Raw genomic sequence first — 19849 nt, 5'->3', positions numbered from 1 at the left:
GCAAACAAAGATAGTTTGACTTCCTTTCTTCCTATTTGAATATTCTTTATTTATTTATCTTTCCTGATTGCCCTGCCAGAACTTCCAATACACAAATAGGGGTGGTGAGAAAGGGCATCTTCGTCTTTGCTGGTTTTCAAGGGGAGTGCTTCCAGCTTTTGCCCATCCAGTATAATATTGGCTGTGGGCTTGTCATATATGGCTCTTATTATATTGAGGTATGTTCCTTCAATACCTAGTTTCCTGAGAGTTTTTAACATAAAGGGATGTTTAATTTTATCAAAGGCTTTTTTTGCATCTATTGAGATAATCATGTGGTTTTTGTCTTCAGTTTTGTTTATGTGATGAATCACTTTTATTGATTTGCGTATGTGGAACCAACCTTGCATCCTAGGGATGAAGTTTACTTGATTGTGGTGGATAAGCTTTTTGATGTGTTGCTTGATTCAGTTTGCCAGCATTTTGTAAAGGACTTTTGCATCAGTGTTCATCAAGAATATTGGTCTGAAGTTTTCTTTTTTGTTGTATCTCTGCCAGGTTTTGGTATCAAAATGATGCTGGCCTCACAGAATGAGTTAGAGAAGAGTTCCTTCTTTCAATTTTTTGGAAGAGTTTCAGTAGGAATGGTACCAGCTCTTCTTTGTACTTCTGGTAGAATTAAGCTGTGACTCCATCTGGTCCTGGGATTTTTTTGGTTGGCAGGCTATTTATTACTGCCTCAACTTCAGAACTCATTATTGGTCTATTCAGGGATTCCCTTTCTTCCTAGTTCACTCTTGGGAGGGCATATATGTTCAGGACGTATTTATCCATTTCTTCTAGATTTTCTAGTTTATATGCATAGAGGTGCATAGATCTCTGATGGTTGGTTGTATTTCTGTGGGGTCAGTGGTGATATCCCCCTTATCATTTCTGATTTTGTCTATTTGAATCTTCTCTTTTCTTCTTTATCAGTCTAGCTAGTGATCTATCTATTTTATAAATTTTTTCAAAAATCCACCTCCTGGATTTGTTTATATTTTTAAGGTTTTTCGTGTCTCTATGTCCTTCGGTTCTGCTCTGATCTTGGTCATTTCTTGTCTTCTGCTAGCTTTGGGGTTTATTTGCTCTTAGTTCTCTAGTTCTTTTAGTTGTGATGTTAGGTTGTTAACTTTCTAGTTTTTTAATGTGGGCATTTAATGCTATAAATTTCCCTCTTATCACTGCTTTAGCTGTGTCCCAGGGATTCTGGTACATTGTATCTTTGTTTTCATTAGTTTCAAAGAAGTTCTTGATGTCTGCCTTAATTTCATTATTTATCCAAGAGTCATACAAGAGCAAGTTTTTCAATTTCTATGTAGTTGTGTGGTTTTGAGTGAATTTCTTCATCTCGAGTTCTAATTTGATTGTATTATTGTCTGAGAGATTGTTTGTTATTATGTCAGTTCTTTTTCATTTGTTGAGGAGTGTTTTACTTCCAATTATGTGATCAATTTTAGAGTGAGTATGATGTGTCAATGAGAAGAATGTATATTCTGTTGGTTGGGGGTGGAGAGTTCTGTAGACATCTTACAGGTCCACTTCATCCAGAGCTGAGTTCAGATCCTGAATATCTTTGTTAATTTTTTGTCTCAATGATCTATCTAATATTGTTAATGGGGTGTTAAAGTCTCCCACTATTATGTGTGGGAGTCTAAGTTTCTTTGAATGTCTCCAAGAGCTTGCTTTATGAATCTGAGTGCACCTGTATTGGGCACATATATATTTAGAATAGTTATCTCTTCTTGTTGAATTGAACTCTTTACCACTATGTAAGGCTCTTCTTTGTCTTTTTTTATCTTTGCAGGTTTAAAGTCTGTTTTGTCAGAAACTACGATTGCAGCCCCTGCTTTTTTCTGTTTTTCATTTGCTTGGTTAATTTTCCTCCATCCCTTTATCTTGAGCCTATGTGTGTCTTTGCATGTGAGATGGGTCTCTTGAAGACAACATAGTGACTGCTCTTAATTCTTTATCCAGCTTGCCATTCTGTGTCTTTTAATTGGGGTCATTTACTCCATTTACATTTAAGAATAGTATTGATATGTGTGGATCTGATTCTGTCATGATGATGCTAGCTGCTTATTTTGCAGACTTGTTTATGTGGTTGCTTCATAGTGTCTCTGCTCTATGTACTTCAGTGTGTTTTTGCAGTGGCTGATAACAGTTTTCTTTTCCATATTTGGTGCTTCCTTCAGGAGCTCTTGCAAAGCAGGTCTGGTCATGATGAATTCCCTCAGCATTTTCTTGTCTGAAAAGAATTTTATTTCTCCTTCGTTTATGAAGCTTAGTTTGGCCAGATATGAAATTCTGGGTTGGAAATTCTTTTTTTTAAGAAAGTTGACTGTTGGCCCCCAATCTTTTCTGACCTGTAGTGTTTCCACTAAGAGAGTCACAGTTAGTCTGATGGACTTCCCTTTGCAGGTGACCTGTCCTTTCTCTCAGGCTGCTCTTAACATTTTTTCTTTCATTATGACCTTGGAGAATCTGATTATTATATCTTGGAAATGATCTTCTCATGGAGTATCTTACTGGGGTTCTCTGTATTTCCTTAATTTGAATATTAGCCTGTCTTGCTAGGTTGGGGAATTTCTCCTGGATGATATCCTGAAGCACATTTTCCAACTTGGTTCCATTTTCCCCATCACTTTCAGGTACCCCAATCAGTGATAGATTCAGTCTCTTTACATAATTCCATATTTCTTGTAGGCTTTGTTCATTTCTTTTCATTCTTTTGTCTCTATTTTTGTCTGCCTGTCTTAATTCAGAAAGCAAGTTTTCCAGTTCTGAGATTCTTTCCTCTGTTTGGTCTATTCTGCTATTAATACTTGTAATTGCACTGTGAAGTTCTTGCAGTGTATTTTTCAACTCTAACAGGTTGGTTATGTTCCTCTCAAAATTGACTGTTTTGGCTGTCAGTTCCCTATGGTTTTATCAAGATTCTTAGCTTCTTTGCATTGGATTGCAACATGCTCCTTTAGCTCTGCAAAGTTTGCTATTACTCACCTTTTGAGGCCTACTTCTATCATTTCAGACATCTCAGCCTGAGCCCAGTTCTGAGCCCTTGCTGGGAGGTGTTGCAGTCATTTGGAGAAAAAGGGGCACTCTGGCTTTTTGAGTTTTCAGCATTTCCGCATTGATTCTTTCTAAACTTTGTTGGCTTATCTACGTTTGATCTTTGAGGTTGCTGACCTTTGGATGGGGTTTTTGTTGTTTTTCGTTGTTGTTGTTGTTGTTGTTTTCTGTCTGTTTGTATTTCTTTTAACAGTCTGCCTAACTTCCACAGGGTTGCTGTGGTTTGCTAGGAGGCTGCTGCAGACCCTAGTTGCCTCAGTTCTTCCCATACCTGGAGGTATCACCAGTGAAGGTGGTCCCAGGGAGAGATCAGATCTCTGTCCATAATATGTGCCAGCGGGAGTGGCTGGAGGGCCTGGCTGGGAGGTCCTGCCAAGTGAGGAGAAATGGATCGGGTCCCCCACTAAAATAAGCACTCTGGCCACCATCTGTCAAAGCTACTACATTGTGCTACTGGGGGGATTCTTTCTTGTCTGGACTGTTTGGACTCTCCAAAGCCCATAGACTGAAAGGTCTGAGTCAACCCTCTTCCCCGGGGCTCCATTCTGTCTCAGGCAGGCTCCACCCTGTTACTGGTGGTTGTCTGGAATTCCAAGCCAGTGGGCATTGTCTTGCAGGTACCATGGAAGTGGAGCCCATGGAATGAGGCTGCTCAGGCTCCCTGGATTTTGCCCCCTTTCTAGGGGTATATGCGGACCTCCCACCTTTGTACCTCTGAGTTGCAGACACATTTTTTGGAGATCCTGGGGCTATGGCATATGAAACTCCTGGGTCTCTGTGTGTGCAAGAGTAGCTGCTCTACCAAGACTGCACACAGCTCTGTGTGTCAGACCTGGCATGGGCTCATGAAGGGATCTCCTGATCAGTGGGTTACAAAGATCTGTGGGAGAACAGTGCTTTCCTGGGGTCATACAATCACATACCACTTCCCTTGGCTGGGGGTGGGGGTTCCCTTGGCTCTGTGTCACTCCTGGGTGGGCCATTGTCCCACACTGCTTTCCTTCCTTGTCTGTGGGTCAAGTTATTTCCCTGAACAGTCCCAATGTGACTATCTGGATATTTCAATTTCAGGTGCTGTATTCACTCGCCCTTTTCATTCCTCTCTGTGAGTGCTGAGAACCATAGCTCCTTCTAATCAGCGATCTTTTTGTTTCTTTTTAGATTTATTTTTACTTACTTTATGGTTTAATTTTCTATTGTTACTATACCATTTTATTATATTCTAAATTAATTATTGCTGGTTTGTAAGAAAAACTCTTGATATATTATTTGTTGATCTTATACCCTACCATCTTTTTGGAACCTCATTTCCCCCCAGTACTTCTAATATAACTGATTCTGTTACATTTTATAAGTATATGTTTCTATTTACAAACAGTAGAAATTTTGTATATCTCTTTATGCCATTTATATGTTTATATTCCCTTTTTATAGGGGCCAGGAGAACCTATAAATTTTTGAAGAGACTCATTGAAATTTTTCATTGAGTCTTTGTAATATAATTTTATGTCTAGAAAACCCTATAATCCTGGCCCAAAACCTTCTTCAGCTGAAAACAACTTCAGCAAAATTTCAAGATACAAAATCAACATAAAAAATCCCTAGCATTCCTATATACACCAACAAAAGACAAGCCAAAAGTCAAATCAGGAATGTGATCCTGTTCACAATTGCCACAAAAAGAATAAAATACCTAGCAATACAGCTAACCAAGGAAGTGAAAGATCTCTACAATAAGAATTACAAAACACTGCTCAAATAAATCACAAATGACACCAACAAATGAAAAAACATCCCTGCTCTGAGTAGAAAGAATCAATACCATTAAAATAGCCATACTGCCCAAAGCGTTTTACAAATTCAATGCTATTCATATCAAACTACCAATGACATTCTTCACACAACTGTAAAACACTATTTTAAAATTCATATGGAACCAAAAAAGAGAACAAAGCTGGAGGCATCACATTACCCAAACCTCAATCTATACCACAGGGCTGCAGTAACCAAAACAGCATGGTACTAGTACAAAAACAGACCCATAGACCAAGGGAATGGAATAGAGAGCCCAGAAATAAGGCTGCACTACTACAACCATCTGATTCTCAACAAAACTAAAACAAAAACAAACCAGCAATGAAGAAAAGACTTCCTATTCAATAAATGGTGCTGGCATATGCAGAAGATTGAAACTGGACCCCTTTTTTATACCACATACAAAAATCAGCTCAAGATGGATTAAAGACTCAAATGTAAAACCCAAAACTATGAAAACCCTGGAAGACAACCTAGGCAATACCATTCTGGACATAGGAACAGGCAAAGATTTCATGGCAAACACAACAAAAGCAATGCAATGAAAGCAAAAATTGACAAATGGGATCAAATTAAACTTAACAGCTTCTGCACAGCAAAAGAAACTATCAACAGAGTAAACAAACAACATACAGAATGGGAGAAAATATTTCTCCCATTTTCAGCATCTATAAAAACTTAAGCAAATTTACAAGAAAAAAGCATTAAAAACTGAACAAAGAACATGAACAGACACTTTTCAAAATAAGACATACACGCAGCCAATAAGCATATGAAAAAAATCTCGATATCACTAATTATTAAAAATACAAATCAAAACCACAATGAGATGACATCTCACACCAGTCAGAATAGCTATTATTAAAAGGTCAAAAAATAACAATTGCTGATGAGGTTGCAGAGAAAAGAAAATGTTTATACACTGTTGGTTAGAGTGTAAATTAGTTCAACTATTGTGAAAAACAGTGTGGCAGTTCTTGCAGCCAAAAAACATATGAAAAAAAGCTCATCATCACTGGTCATTAGAGAAATGCATATCAAAACCACGATGATATACCATCTTACACCAGTTAGAATGGTGATCATTAAGTCAGAAAACAAGAGATGCTGGAGAGGATGTGGAGAAATAGGAAAACTTTTACACTGTTGGTGGGAGTGTAAATCAGTTCAACCATTGTGGAAGACAGTGTGGTGATTCCTCAAGGATCTAGAACCAGAAATACCATTTGACCCAGCAATCCCGTTACTGGGTACATACTCAAATGTACATAAATCATTCTGCTATAAAGACACGGGCACACGTATGTTTATTGCAGCACTGTTCACAATAGCAAAGACTTGGAACCAACCCAAATGACCATGAATAATAGACTGGATTTAGAAATGTGGCACATATGCACCATGTAATACTATGCAGCCATAAAAAAGGATAAGTTCCTGTCCCTCACAGGGACATGGATGAAGCTGGAAACCATCATTCTCAGCAAACTAACACAAGAACAGAAAACCAAACAATGCATGTTCTCACTCATAAGTTAGAGCTGAACAATGAGAACACATGGACAAAGGGAGGGGAACATCACACACTGGTACCTGTCAGGGGTTGGGGGCTATGGGAGGGATAGCATCAGGAAAAATACCTAGTGTAGATGATGAGTTGATGGGTGCAGCAAACCACAATGGCCCGTGTATACCTATGTAACAAATCTGACGATCTGCACATGTATCCCAGAACTTAAAGTATAATTTAGAAATATATGCAAAAAAACAAATAATTTGCTCAGGAAATTTTTATCTATGTACATCATAGGATTTTTGCATTATGAGTGAGACTGACCTGTGATATTCCTTTTTTGTATTTTCCTTGTCACATTTTTGTATTGAGATCATTTTGGTCTCAAAAAATAAAAATTTTAAAATTTTTTTCTATTTTCTGGAGGATTTTTTGTGAGATTAGAACAATTTCTTAAATTATTTGTAAAATTCACTGATGAAGACATAATTATAGATTGAATTTATAAATCTATGCAGAAAACTACTTAGATTTTTGTACGTCTTCTTGTGTACGTTTTGGAATTGATATTTTTCTAGTTTATCCAGTTCCTATACATTTTCAAATTGACTGGCATAAAGTTATTTGTATTATCATTTTATGATCTTTATGTCTATAGGATATGTAGTGTTAGACTCCTCATCGTTCCTGATATTGGTTATTTGTGACTTCTCTTTTTTCCTCTTTATCAAGCTCATCAAAATGTATCCATTCTTTTGGTCTTTTCTAAGAACAAACTTGTCGGTTTATCCCTTCTGTTGCATTTTATTTTATTTCATTAATTTCTGCTCATTATTATTAGTTCAGATTCAGGAAGTACATGTGCAGGTTTGTTACACAGGTATATTGTATGATGCTGAGGTTGGGGCTCCTAGTGATCCCATCACCCAGGAAATAAACATAATACTCAATAGGTGGTTCTTCAACCCTTGCATTCCTCCCTCCTTCCCCTCTTTTGGAATCCACAGTGTTTATTGCTCCTATCTTCTTGTCCATGTGAATCCAGTGTTTAGTTCCCATTTCTGGGTGAGAACATGCAGTATTTGGTTTTCTATCTCTGTCTTAATTTGCTTAGGATAATGGCCTCCAGCTACATCCATGTTGCTGCTAAGGATGTGATTTGGTTATTTTTTATGGCTGCATGCTCTTCATTATTTTCTTCTGTTTTCTTTGGGCTTAACTTGCCTTATTTTTCTAACATTTTGAAATGGGTATTAGATTAATGATTTTCAGTATTCTTCTTTTCTAAAATGTAGAAAGGTTGTAAATTTTCCTCCAAGTGCAGCTCTAGTTGATCTTATATGTTTTGATACTTAATTATTCATGATTATTCAGTTACAGTATTTTCTAATTTCTATTAGAATGGCTTTTTTTGGCCTACAGGTTATTTAGAAGCATACTTCTTAATTTTCCTCTTAAATATATAGAGATTTTCAAAGTATCCTTTTATCATTGATATACAGAATAATTGTTCTGTGGTAAGGGAACGTTTTTTGAAATTTGTTGAAACTTGCTTTAATATCCCAGCATATGCTCAATTTTTATTAATGTTTCATAAAAATAGTATCTACCCTTGAATTTTGGGGTGCAGTGTTCTATGTATGTCAAGTAATTCAGGTTTTTAAGTGTATCTTCCCAATATTTTATCATCTACTGATTTTTGTGTCAGCTTGGTCTATCAGTTAATAAGAAAGTTGTATGAAAATCTTCCACATGATTGTGGATTTGTCTGCTTTTTCTTATAATTCTGTCAATTGTTTCTTTATATGTTTTGAGGCCATATTTGTAAGTACATACATATTTAGAATTATTGTATCTTTCTGGGGGATCAAACCAGAAATTATGAAGTATTTATTTATGAATTATACTTATGAAATGTAAAAAAAAAAAAGAATGAAAAATACTATTTGACTCAGCAATCTCATTACTGGGTATATACCCAGAGGAATACAAATCATTCTACCATAAACACACATGCATGTGAATGTTCATTGCAGCACTATTCACAATAGCAAGGAGATGGAATCAACCTAAATGCCTGTCAATGACAAGAGTTTTGAGACTACATATTAGTTTTGAGAACAAAAGAACTCCAAGTTCCAAGATCTGAGAGATATAAATTTAGGCTCTTAATGAAACCTGCTCTTTATTAAATTAGTGATTTACATTATTTTTTGATGTTGAACTATCCTTGCATTCCTCTGATATACCCTATTTGGTCTGATGCTTGATACACTCATTACACAGACTATGGACCGGGCACTAGTATTAACTCATGTAATCCTCATTAACCCTATTTTATAGCTGCTATCATTCTTTCAAATTTACAAATAAGAATATTGAGGCATATAGAGGTCAAAGTGATTTACCAAATATTATGCAGTTAATTCATGGGCTAATGAATGTAGGAAATCATATTCCAGAGACTTCTATTAACCATAAATACATTGCTGGTCTTAATAGCTATTTTTTACATTGTATTTTTGCATCTGTACTTAACAGATTAGGTTGGCTGAGAGTTCCTTTCTATTTTTCTGTCCTTATGCATTCTGTGTTACACATTCGGCTAATCATGTTAGCTAAGTAGCTGTAGACACAAACCATTTCTATAACAGAGAAATTATCTTTTCTCTGAAGATTTGCTACAACTCACCTTAAAACCATTTTGTTGATGGAGAAATGGTTGATAATTTTTGACTTCCATTTTAATATTTTATGTGATACAATAATATATTCATTATTCTAACACTTCTAGGGCCAAAGTAAGCAATTATAAACTTTCTTATAATATTATGTATTTTAACTAGTTTTCTAATATATTGCTATAAAATCTACTGTAGATGGTATAATTTTATAATGTTAGTACTATCTATATTAGTATAATAATCCCTTTTCCTTCCTGATTTGTTAATTTCTTATACCTTTTCTATTAATCATTGATATTGTATCAGTCAGCTAACACAATAGTAAATCTCCCTCTCAGGGCTTGCAACAATAAACGTTTTTATTTCCTGCTCTGTATCTTCCAGTTTGTTGAGTTTTGGCTGGTTTCAGCTGAGCAAGCCTGGACTCAGCAGCAGTCAGCTGGACTCCAGACTTTCAGATGAGTTCATGTCTGTTCCATGTAACTTTCCAGGATATACACTACCCATGATTGGGAAAGAAACACAAAAGCCATATCAAACCTGTAAGCACACATAAAGCTTCGTTGTAGCTCATGGTCACATGGCCACACCAAACAGCAAAGGGACTGGAGTATTTACTTCTCACACTCTAGTGGGAGTCTTTACGAAGTCCTATGGCAAAGGGCCTGAGATGCAATTTTACAACAAGGCGGAAACAACCCAAATGACCACAACCATATTTGCTAAGTTTATGTCTCTGACAAAGAACCAGTATTCAATTTTATTAGCTCTATAGTATTTTTAATTCTAGTCTATTAATTGAATTACATAATTCTCATTTATTCCTTCATTATACCCTCTTTTGAAGTGCATATTAATTTATCTGTCATGTAGGGTCCACACTCCTTGGAGGGCTATTTCTGAGGCTTGTCATTTCTATCAGCTCTCACTCTGTTTATCCCCTACTGTATTTGATAATTGTCCCATCATGAACTCAAATCTGCCTGGCCTCCATCTGAGACACCACTGAGGTGCCTGGGCTGTGGGTGTGGTTCTCCACTGAGTTTATGTCTCCACAATGCAGGAGATCATGCTGCGCTGAGACACTGGAAACATAATTTTTCATCTTGACATAAATAACAAAATTCAGTCATAGTCATAAGAGCAGCATAAATTCACCTCTGAGTCTATGACAGGACAGACCTATGGGTACACATCCTTGGGGGAGAAACTCGTCTCCTCCAGAATCCAGGTTTTCTCAGGTTTCTTTGCTCCTAGGTGTATTTACCTCCTGCCTACCCTCTGCCCACTCAGAACCACCCTTTCTCTAAGTCTGCACACAGTTAGGATCCCGGCTCAATGCAAATCTGTCAGTTCCACTTTCCCACCTTCCTGGGAGATCTGCCTATTTGCTGTGTGAATTGAAAGTCCTTTGTCTTCTGGGCCTATGGGCCCCTCAGCATTGTGTCAATGGCATCAGGAGACACAGCCTTGAGAGGGATCTTATTTACCATTGAAGCACCTCTTGATGCCTGGAAGGCCCCCTGAATGGGAACCAGAGGGCCACTGGATGGGGCCTGATGACATGAGTACACAGGGTGAGGACCCTTGAGAAACCAAAATCCCCATCACCAGGCAGAGTCATAGGGAAGTGACCCACCTCACTCCCCACCTGGGAAAAACAAACCTCTGAAGTTATTTGGTGACATGAAGCATTTCAAAGACTGGGTGTGAGTTTGGAGGAAGGCAAGCATTAAAGCTCACATCCGGGACCTGAATGGCTTGACCAGCCTCTGGTGACAAGAACTGGACACTTCTGGAAATTCAGGCCTGGATGAGCACAGATGGTCTAAGTCTCTGCCTCTCTCTTCATCCTTGTACCAAATCCTCCTCTGTGCTCAGCCCTGGATTGCACCCTGGGGACAGAGATGTGAACTGAGTACAGCTCCTGCCCTAGAAAAGTGAGGTCACGGGTAAAGGGGGCACAGATGGTAGCTCCAGTCAGAGAGAAGAGGGCTGATTTGAGGACATGCTGCTGGAGGATTCATTTGTTCCACAAATGTTTACTGAGCATTGATTCTGTTTCCAGGCACTCTTCTCGGTGGAGAAACAACAGCTAGGGAACAAGACCCCTGTTCTCATGAGCTTCTCATTCTACAAGGATGGGGAGTGGTTGGTGGTCAATCAATATGCCACTAGTAAACAAAGATACAAGGAGATATCTGGACAGAGGGAGCAGCGAGCGCCAACACCCACATTCGGCTTTGGATTGAAGTCAGCTGCAAATACCCCTTCCCCTTGTGCCTGGCCCTGTGTGCCTAGATGCCCAAAGAAGACATTTGACAAACATTCTAAATGAGAAGAGAGGAAGGAAGTGACTCAGTGCTAGGGGTGTTTAGTCTCTCCACCCTAGCCCTATAATAAACAAAACACAAATGGAAGTAGTTCAATCAACTGATACAAAGATGTGTACACATGTGGGTGTTTGTGTGCATGTGTGTGTATGTGTGTGTGCATGCATTTGTCTGGTGGAAAATCTATGCATTCTTCTTCTGAAAATAAATATCTGAAGAAAACTACCCTGGGAACCTGTGACTCTGAAAGCTCAGAGGCGCTGAGTCATAGAGATGGATGCCTGAAAGGAAGTAGTAGGGGGGTGGATAGGGCACTAATGTAGAGAGCTGCCCAGTGTTGTGCTAGAGACCCTGCCAGCAGCCCTGGAGAGCTGCCCAGGACACAGTAGCTCTAGGGATGGTTGATTATTAATCTGGGGTTGAAGGCCAATCCAGCCCTGTACCTGGTCACCACACTTATTAGATTGGACATCGCTGAGGCACCTGTCAGAGGCCTGGGCTGGAGGACCAGCTTCCCTGCCACTAACTCCAGGCTCCAAGGAAGCCCTAGTAAGTCATTTCTGGAGGAAAGAAGTAGGGGCCTGGGCCAAGAGACTGGCTTCTTGACTGAATCCTGGTGAGGTAGGGGTTTGGGGGTGGTCATCAGGTCCACCTGGGGCCTCTCTTTCCCTCTGGCCCAAGCAAGTGGGAGCTTCCTGTATCCACTTGGCCATCAGCAAACTAAAGGGTGGTCTTTGCCAAAGTGAAGAATAGAAGTGGTATGTGCATGCCAGTGACAGGTACAAGCCTTGACTGTGGCATCCAGTGCCAATTCGGCACCAACAGGAGAGATTTTTAAAAAAAGACAAAGATGATATAAAGAGGAAAGTTGGAGAAGGACATGACCACAAAAGTTCCCTTCCAACTGGGCATCTCTCACTGTGTCCTGGAGGAAGGGAAGGGTTAAGGGACTGTGGCTGGGATAGCAAAGGCAGATGCAGTGTTGGGCAGCAAGAGTCAGGACATTGGGATTTGAGGCTGGAGCAGAGCAGAGGGAGAGTCCCATGGGGTCCCGGCTGCCAAGTGTCCTGGAGGACAGGCCAACCTGGACAAAGGCTCAAAGAGACTCTGATGGCTGGGTAGGGGCACAGAGCTGGGGGGGCATCTGGGCAACCTTCAGGATGGGGAGCAGGAGCTGAATCCCTCCAGACTCAGGCTGAGCAGAAATTTCAGAGCCTGGTGGTGAAATGGCCTCTCAGTGGAAGATCTCAAACCAAGAGAAGTCTCATCTGGACAGGATCAATCACCAAAAAAGTTCCCATTTTGAAGGTTAGAATCCTGCCTCAGGGCACTCTAGGTCCCAATCCCACAGGAAGTGCCTGTCACAAAATAGACATTATGCAAGACTGTCAAGAAGCAGCTGGGGAAACAGGGGCTGCTCTGAGGACAGCTGGAGCCCCACCATGTCAATCAGAAGTTTTATAGGAAATGAGAGAGTGGATATCATCAACCAAGTCCAGCCAAGAGATTGACCTTGTGGGACCTCAAGTCTCCTGCCCCAGTCTGAGTACAGTTCTTTCCTTCCATAGGAAAGGAAGAAGGAAACCATGGCTCCTTTAGCACTTTAGAAAGAAATCCGAGCAATCCAGGGGCCAAAGCTCACACAGGCAATGAGGTCTCTTCACCTTTGTCTGGACCACTGGACACAGGGCTCATGGATAATCCTCGAGCCCTGTGGGCTGTCGAATAGGAGGTGCCTACCTGTTAAGATTTGTGCTGGCAGGAGCTCTGGGATCCCAGGGAGAATAGGCTCGTGTTCATCTTGCACCTGCCTTTGTTTTAGCACTGATCTAACTCTCACATTTTTTACCCACCCGTCTCCCTAGTAGCCTGAAAGTCATTCACAGCCAGGGGTTGTGATGGTTCCCTCTGTGTCCACTGTCCCCAGCACAGGGTCCAGCACACCACAGTGGGTAGCAAATGCTATTTAAATCAGATGGGATGAAATTCCCTTCCTTCACTTTCTTCATTTCAAGGTAAGGACCATGTTCCTGTTTCCGTCATTCCCTGTCCTTCTCCTGTCTGTGGTGACAGCTTCCTGCTCCGAAACAAAAGCCTGTGAGGATGCCCAGAAGACCTGCTCTGTGATTACCTGTGGCATCCCCGTCACCAATGGCACCCCAGGCAGAGATGGGCGAGATGGACCCAAGGGGGAAAAGGGAGAGCCAGGTCTGGGACAGGTTTCTGTGGCTTCCTAAATCTCCACCTCCAGCAGGTGTTCAAGCAAATCTGTGCTTGAGCCTGCCACACAAGGGTTAAAGCACAGACTTGGGGAGGCTCCCCTTTTTTTTTTTTGAGATGGAGTCTCGCTCTGTCGCCCAGGATGGAGTGCAGTGGCGCAATCTCCGCTCACTGCAACCTCCACCTCCCGGGTTCACGCCATTCTCCTGCCTCAGCCTCCCGAGTAGCTGGGACTACAGGCACCCGCCACCACGCTTGGCTAATTTTTTTTATATGTTTAGTAGAGACGGTGTTTCACCGTGTTAACCAGGATGATCTTGATCTCCTGACCTCGTGATCCACCCACCTCGGCCTCCCAAAGTGCTGGGATTACAGGCGTGAGCCACCGCACCCGGCTTAAGGTTCCCCTTTCATCAGGACCCAAGCTACACTCAGAACAATCCCTGTAAAATACAATTATCTCCAAAACAAAGCTGCTCGCTGACTCTCCAGGATCCCATATTTCCACACAGGAACTGGGGGTGTGTGGTTGTCCCTACAGAGGGGTGTCCCACCTGCTTAGGGAGCTGGCCTTGGTGCAGGCCTTCTACTGGGATGCAGGAGGGTCTTCCTTTTTTGGGTTACATCACTAGCTCACTGGCTGTTCCGGGGGTAAACGTGAATGGAGTATTGAGCTTTTTGGAAAAAAAAAAAAAAAGAATGACAGTCACTGGGTCATCTTCCCTTTGTCTTGCAACAGGTCAAGGGCTCAGAGGTTTGCAGGGCCCTCCTGGGAAGTCGGGGCCCCCAGGAAACACAGGGGCTCCTGGAATTCCAGGACCAAGGGGACAAAAAGGAGATCGTGGGGACAATTCAGGTAAGGGGCATACCTTAGCATGGTGGCCTGGGGGTCCCGGGCCTGAGGAGCTGGAGGGCCAGCTGGGAGGTCCCCTTCTCCTGCTGCCTCATGGGAAGATGCACAACTTTGCATCCTGGCCCAGCGCCCCCAGTCCTCTCAGCTTTACTTGGGGCCTGAGGGGACTCCCATAGGTGCCCAGATGCAGACGTTCAAGCCATGTAGGGCCATTCCCTCGTCAGGCCCCTTAGCAGATGGGCCCTGGCTTTTCTTCAGTGGAAACAGTCCAGTGTGCACCTCCGGGGTGCCAGGGAGGAAATAGGCCCTTTAGGGGATTGGGTTTATGTCCATTGTCACAAGAGTGGCATGAAAACGTTCTGCCTTTTTCGAACCCTGGGTGAAGGGGAACATCACAGCAACTTAGTTCAGAGAAAAATGGAGCAAATTCAGTAAGAACAAAAGAACAATGACAACCTACTTATTCATATTTGTCTACCAGTCTGTCAAAATAATAAAGGTATTAAAAAGTGTATCTGGAATGAGAAATGAAAATGAATGACAAAGAAAAGTTTTCAGAAAGAAGAGTAATGAGTTGAGTATTTGCTTATGAATTCTTACAATATGACAATATGCAAGCTGTATGTGGAGACAGGGGTCCAGGCCTGAAGTTCCGGGTTGTGAAGGGATGCAGAGGTATAGCTGGGAAGCAGGAATGTAGTCATTTTCCCCCTTTTATTTCTTTTGCTTTCTTATTTTCCTCAAATAAGTGTTCTTCTTAGTAAGCCACTTTGTTTTTTTCAAAATGCTCCACTCTCCAACTTAAGGTCTTCTCCATAAATACCTTCTCCCTGTTGCTTTGCAGTTGCTGAGGCTAAGCTGGCCAACTTAGAGAGACAGCTACAGAGCCTGAGATCAGAACTGGACCACATGAAGAAGCGTGAGCTTTCTCTCCGCCCATAATGTGTTCTTGGCTCTCACTCTTTTCTTCAGTGCACTCTAGGTTTGGAGGAGGTGGGAGGGGAACTAATTCATGGACACTTGTTCTACACCAGGACTTGTGCTGGGTGGCATTTTCCCATAAGATGGTTCCATTCAATCCTCTCAGCAACCTCAGCTGTGGTTGTTGAACTTGCTTTATTGACAGGTGAGGAAACCGAGGTGCAGGAAGTGTTGGTGACTCATTTCAGGTCACACAGCTGGCAAGTGGCAGGGGAGGGTTTGAATGGAGGTCTGTCCTCTCCAAAGTCTGTGCTCCTTCCTTGTTATCTACTGTGCTCTGATGTCTGTCCCTGCCTCTTCCTTATCCTGGTGCCCAAGCCTGCAGTGGGGCCCAAGACTGTCTCCCTATGTGCACCTGTGCTGAGGCAGGTTTTAGCAGATGCTTTTTCAAGGTGGGATATCCCAGGGGAGTCTGGGCTGTCTGCAGGGGTCTGGACGCCCCTTCCCAGGCTCTGCGGCTGAGGTCTGCTTCCTGACCAGGCTCTGGACTGAGCTGCTGGGCACAGGGCAATTTTCAGAGATCTGACTTCCCAGGGAACTCAGACTCCTTGCCTACTGTCCTGGGCTGGGCTCCAAACCCAGTCAGCCTCATTCACCGTTTGTGGTTTCAGTGCAAGCCTTCTCCTTGGGGAAAATGTCTGGGAAGAAGCTCTTCGTGACCAACGGTGAGCGGATGCCTTTCTCCGAAGTGAAGGCTCTGTGTGCTGGGCTCCAGGCCACGGTGGCTGCCCCCAAGAATGCCGAGGAGAATAAGGCCATCCAGGATGTGGCCAAAGACACTGCCTTCCTGGGCATCACAGATGAGGCAACCGAAGGCCAGTTCATGTACGTGACGGGCGGGAGGCTGACCTACAGCAACTGGAAGAAGGATGAGCCAAATGACCACGGTTCAGGGGAGGACTGTGTGATTCTCCTGAGCAATGGGCTCTGGAATGACATCTCCTGCACGGCCTCCTACATCGCCGTCTGTGAGTTTCCTGCCTGAAGAGGCACGTTCCTCAACCCCCTTCTTGGCTCCCTATTGCTCTCTCTGCTGCTTTGGAAGAGAATTCAATACTGGTTTTCTTCTGCCCTGTGTTGAGTCCTTCCTTCATGTAGATGGGAGGAAAATGAAGGGGATATATTTGATTGTGGGGTGAGAACAGAAGAAGAGGCTGGCTGTGGGGCACAAGGGTTCTGGTTCAGCACATGGCAAAGGACACCCCCATCCCACTAGGAGCACAGCGCTGGGTCGAGTCCACCCTGGAAAGGGCCACATCTGACCCTCTCATTTCATGGTGAAGACACTGAAGCCCGCTAGAAAGACCCAGTGGGGCCACACCTGGGTCAGAGCAGGCTGTAGATTCCAGCCACTGAGAGATCTTATTCCTTTTCCCCAAGAGTCACCACTACTGGATGCCTAAACTCCTTCCATGGCAAGCCCAGACCTCTCTAGGACACAGGTATTGTTTCTAGTTGTTCATGAGCTGCGCCAGACAACCTCTCACTGCCTGACTGTAACACCTGGCAATCTCCTGTGTGGGCAACAGTTGTTAGTCCTAGGAATCCTCTCATCATGCCCACGTAGCCGTGGCCACCCTTTAGTCACTAGGGTGACCTTAAAGCCAAAGAACAGCTTTTCCTCCTGCATCATTTTAGGAGACTGACTCGACGTTGAGGTGTGTCAGCTGCATGTGAGGAGGCAAATTGTCACGCAGGGTGTGCCCTTCTCCGCAGACCTCCTGAGTCTCATGAGTCTTAGCCCCAACTCCTACTCCAGTCCCCCACCTGCCCAGCAGTCCCTCCTTTCCCTGTAACATCCTCTTCCCATTATAGGTCAATGGGCCCATTATCACACAATGAGATGGGAAAATATTTCATAAATAAGCTAAGGGCCACTTTAACTCTGTGAACAGTTTTAGTTAATCTTAGTTTTCTATTTTACTTCTCTTTGTATCTGAACTACCAGAAAATCACCTCATGGTTGGTAAGTGCTTGATGAATATTTGTCAAATGGGTGCATCAAAAAATTACACAGGGACGCATGGGTAGGAACCCAGGGACTGAATGTCAAGCACACTTTCTCCTTCTGCGGGACTATCAGGGCAGGGCTGGTATGTGCCAAGGGCATTGGGACCATCAGGGTGAGGGTGGCAGGACCTGTGTCCTTGGCCTCTGGCCTACATAGACAGCCATATCACTGAATTTTCAATTCCAAAAAAATCCTTCTATAGGAGCCAAAATTGGGGTCAATGAGAGGAGTATTTTTGTGATGTCGAGCAAAATACTTACTTGCTTCCAGTGCAATCCAGACTGCTTACCGAGGGAACAGGAAATTGGTTAAGCTTTAGAAGCACATATGAAGCCACAGTTTATGGCAAATAGAGAAAGAAAGGACCAGAAACTTTTTAGAGGGAGGAAAGACACACATATACAGTGACCCAGAACAAAAGAATGACCAGAACCAAGCATGAATGTTACACCTGAATGTTCTCACAGCCAAGATGAAAATGAGAAAACTGGCCGGTGATGGTTATATCGTTCTTCCTATGTTATGCTAAGGAGGGTTGTCATGGTCAGTGCTGAGATGAATGCCTCCTTTTCCACACTGGGCATAAAGGACAATATCTTCAGCCATGAAACTGTAAAACATGCAGTTATGTACTCCACAGGGGTGGTTTTCCAGCATGCAATGATTGCCCCTCAGTCAGGGAAATGCAAAAAATCTTGCAGGGCAAGCTCCAATTCTTCCATCTTCCTTTCAGACTGCTTTTCTTAGTTCCTTCTACGGGGCTCTTTTCCTCCTCTCTCTCTTTCAATCACTATGGCCTTACGTTCCTGCTCTAAGAGCTTTTTATGCCACCAATGCCCTGTCCTCCTCCCCAGCTCATAAGCCTCCTCTCCTGCCCCCTGGCACTTTGAGGTTCCTTGCTGATTCTCTCTTCTCTCGGCTTACCTGGCAGGGCATGAAGGCTCCTATTTCTATTTGATAGTAAGGAAGATTGCCATGGTCAGTGCTTCCGGATGGGTCAGGCTTTGTTCTCTCCCTGATCCAGCACCTGACCGTCTCCTTCGAGCTCCTTTCTCTAAATGTATCTGCAGCCACGTTATTCTTCCTTCAGTCTGGAATTGAGACAGACTGCCTGTCTGTATTCATTTCTCAGTTTTTATCTGCAAGCAATGGAAGCCTGATGTGTGTTAGCTGGGGAGAAGGCGGAGTTAATCTGAAGATACAGGTTTCTTTTTCTGTAAGAAAGATGCCAAGAAAAACAATTTTTAAAAAAGATACAGGATTCTCATGAAAGTCCAAAGATAGAAACTTCAGTTCATCCAGGCCTTCCAGGACCTGGGACAAGAGGAACATTTTGGATTTAAGATGACCCTCCAAACAGTCTCCCTCCCTCCTACCCATCCTTCCTTCCCCCTTCCCTTTCTTCCTTCCTCCCTCCCTCCTTCTCTTCCTTCCTTTCTTCCTATCTCTCTCCCTCCTTCCCGTCCTTCCTTTCTTCCTCCCTTCCTCCTTTCCCTATTTCTCTCCTTCCCTTCTCTCTCCCTCTTTCTCTGTCTGAAGGACTGAGGACAGGCAGCTTCCTTACTAAGAAATAGACAATGGTTGGCATCTCTTGCACAGGGAACCCAATGAAGCCACGCACTCCACGGACAGGCCTCAGGCAGCTCATTCCCCTGAGATTGCAGGAGTGGGGATGGCTGTGAGCAACCTCTTGAGCCCTGCCGTTTGTTCTAATGGAGTAGATGTCTCTGCCATTCATTTCTCACGTTGGTTTTTGGACCACAGAGCTGAAAGACATCTCCTAGCTGCAGTCTTCCTTTGCTGCCTCTTGCGTGGAGTAAAAACCTGAAGGCCATGCTCAGAGCACTCCTGGAAGGGAAGCTGGTGTTCAGAACTCTGTGCAGCCTGGGCTCGGGCTCTGGGCCATGCCCAGGGGAGAATAAGGCCCGGGTCTCTGTGCACTATGTTAGGACTGAAGGACAGACGGCTTGGTGGGTGGGAAGTTCAGATTTTGGGAGCAGGAGACAGGGGTTTCAGGTTAGCTCTGTGACTAATGTGCTGAGCAGCATGTCAGTTTCCTCGGCCTCAATTTTCCTGTCTATAAATAGGTACTAAAGACTTCTTTCTTCTAAAACTTAATGAATCAATTGTCACACACAAACCCAGACTGTAGGAGCCAATTCAGGAGCAAAGCAGCAGGATCTGAGAACTATTTTCAGTTGTATTTTGTGTGTGTGTGTGTGTGTGTGTGTGTGTGTGTGTGTGTGTGTGTTGTTTTTTGTTTTGTTTTGTTTCGAGACAGGATCTTACTCCGGCACCCAGGTTGAAGTGCTGTCGCATGATCACGGCTCACCGCAACCTTGACTTCCT

General features: G+C 43.0%; 1 protein-coding gene across 3 annotated transcripts; it reads left to right on the top strand.

Annotated features, from left to right (window-relative positions):
* Positions 1 to 11889: 11889 nt before the first annotated feature.
* LOC102119426 (mannose-binding protein A-like) lies at positions 11890 to 16558 on the top strand. 3 transcript variants are annotated; one of them, XM_005565309.5, is made up of 5 exons: positions 11890 to 11984; positions 13451 to 13643; positions 14395 to 14511; positions 15353 to 15427; positions 16101 to 16558. In XM_005565309.5, exons 2-5 carry the CDS (start codon positions 13460 to 13462, stop codon positions 16472 to 16474), a joined length of 750 nt encoding a protein of 249 aa, XP_005565366.3. In that variant the 5' UTR covers positions 11890 to 11984; positions 13451 to 13459; the 3' UTR covers positions 16475 to 16558. The 3 variants fall into 3 exon arrangements, with proteins under 3 accessions (XP_005565366.3, XP_065376899.1, XP_065376900.1); XM_065520827.2 differs by having other exon boundaries at positions 11890 to 12056; XM_065520828.2 differs by having other exon boundaries at positions 11890 to 12743.
* Positions 16559 to 19849: the final 3291 nt, after the last annotated feature.

The sequence above is a fragment of the Macaca fascicularis genome, chromosome 9 (assembly GCF_037993035.2).
Source record: "Macaca fascicularis isolate 582-1 chromosome 9, T2T-MFA8v1.1".
Taxonomy (NCBI): Eukaryota; Metazoa; Chordata; class Mammalia; order Primates; family Cercopithecidae; genus Macaca; species Macaca fascicularis.
The sequence above is the reverse complement of the archived record's forward strand: the minus strand, read 5'-3'. Positions and strand labels throughout refer to the sequence as shown.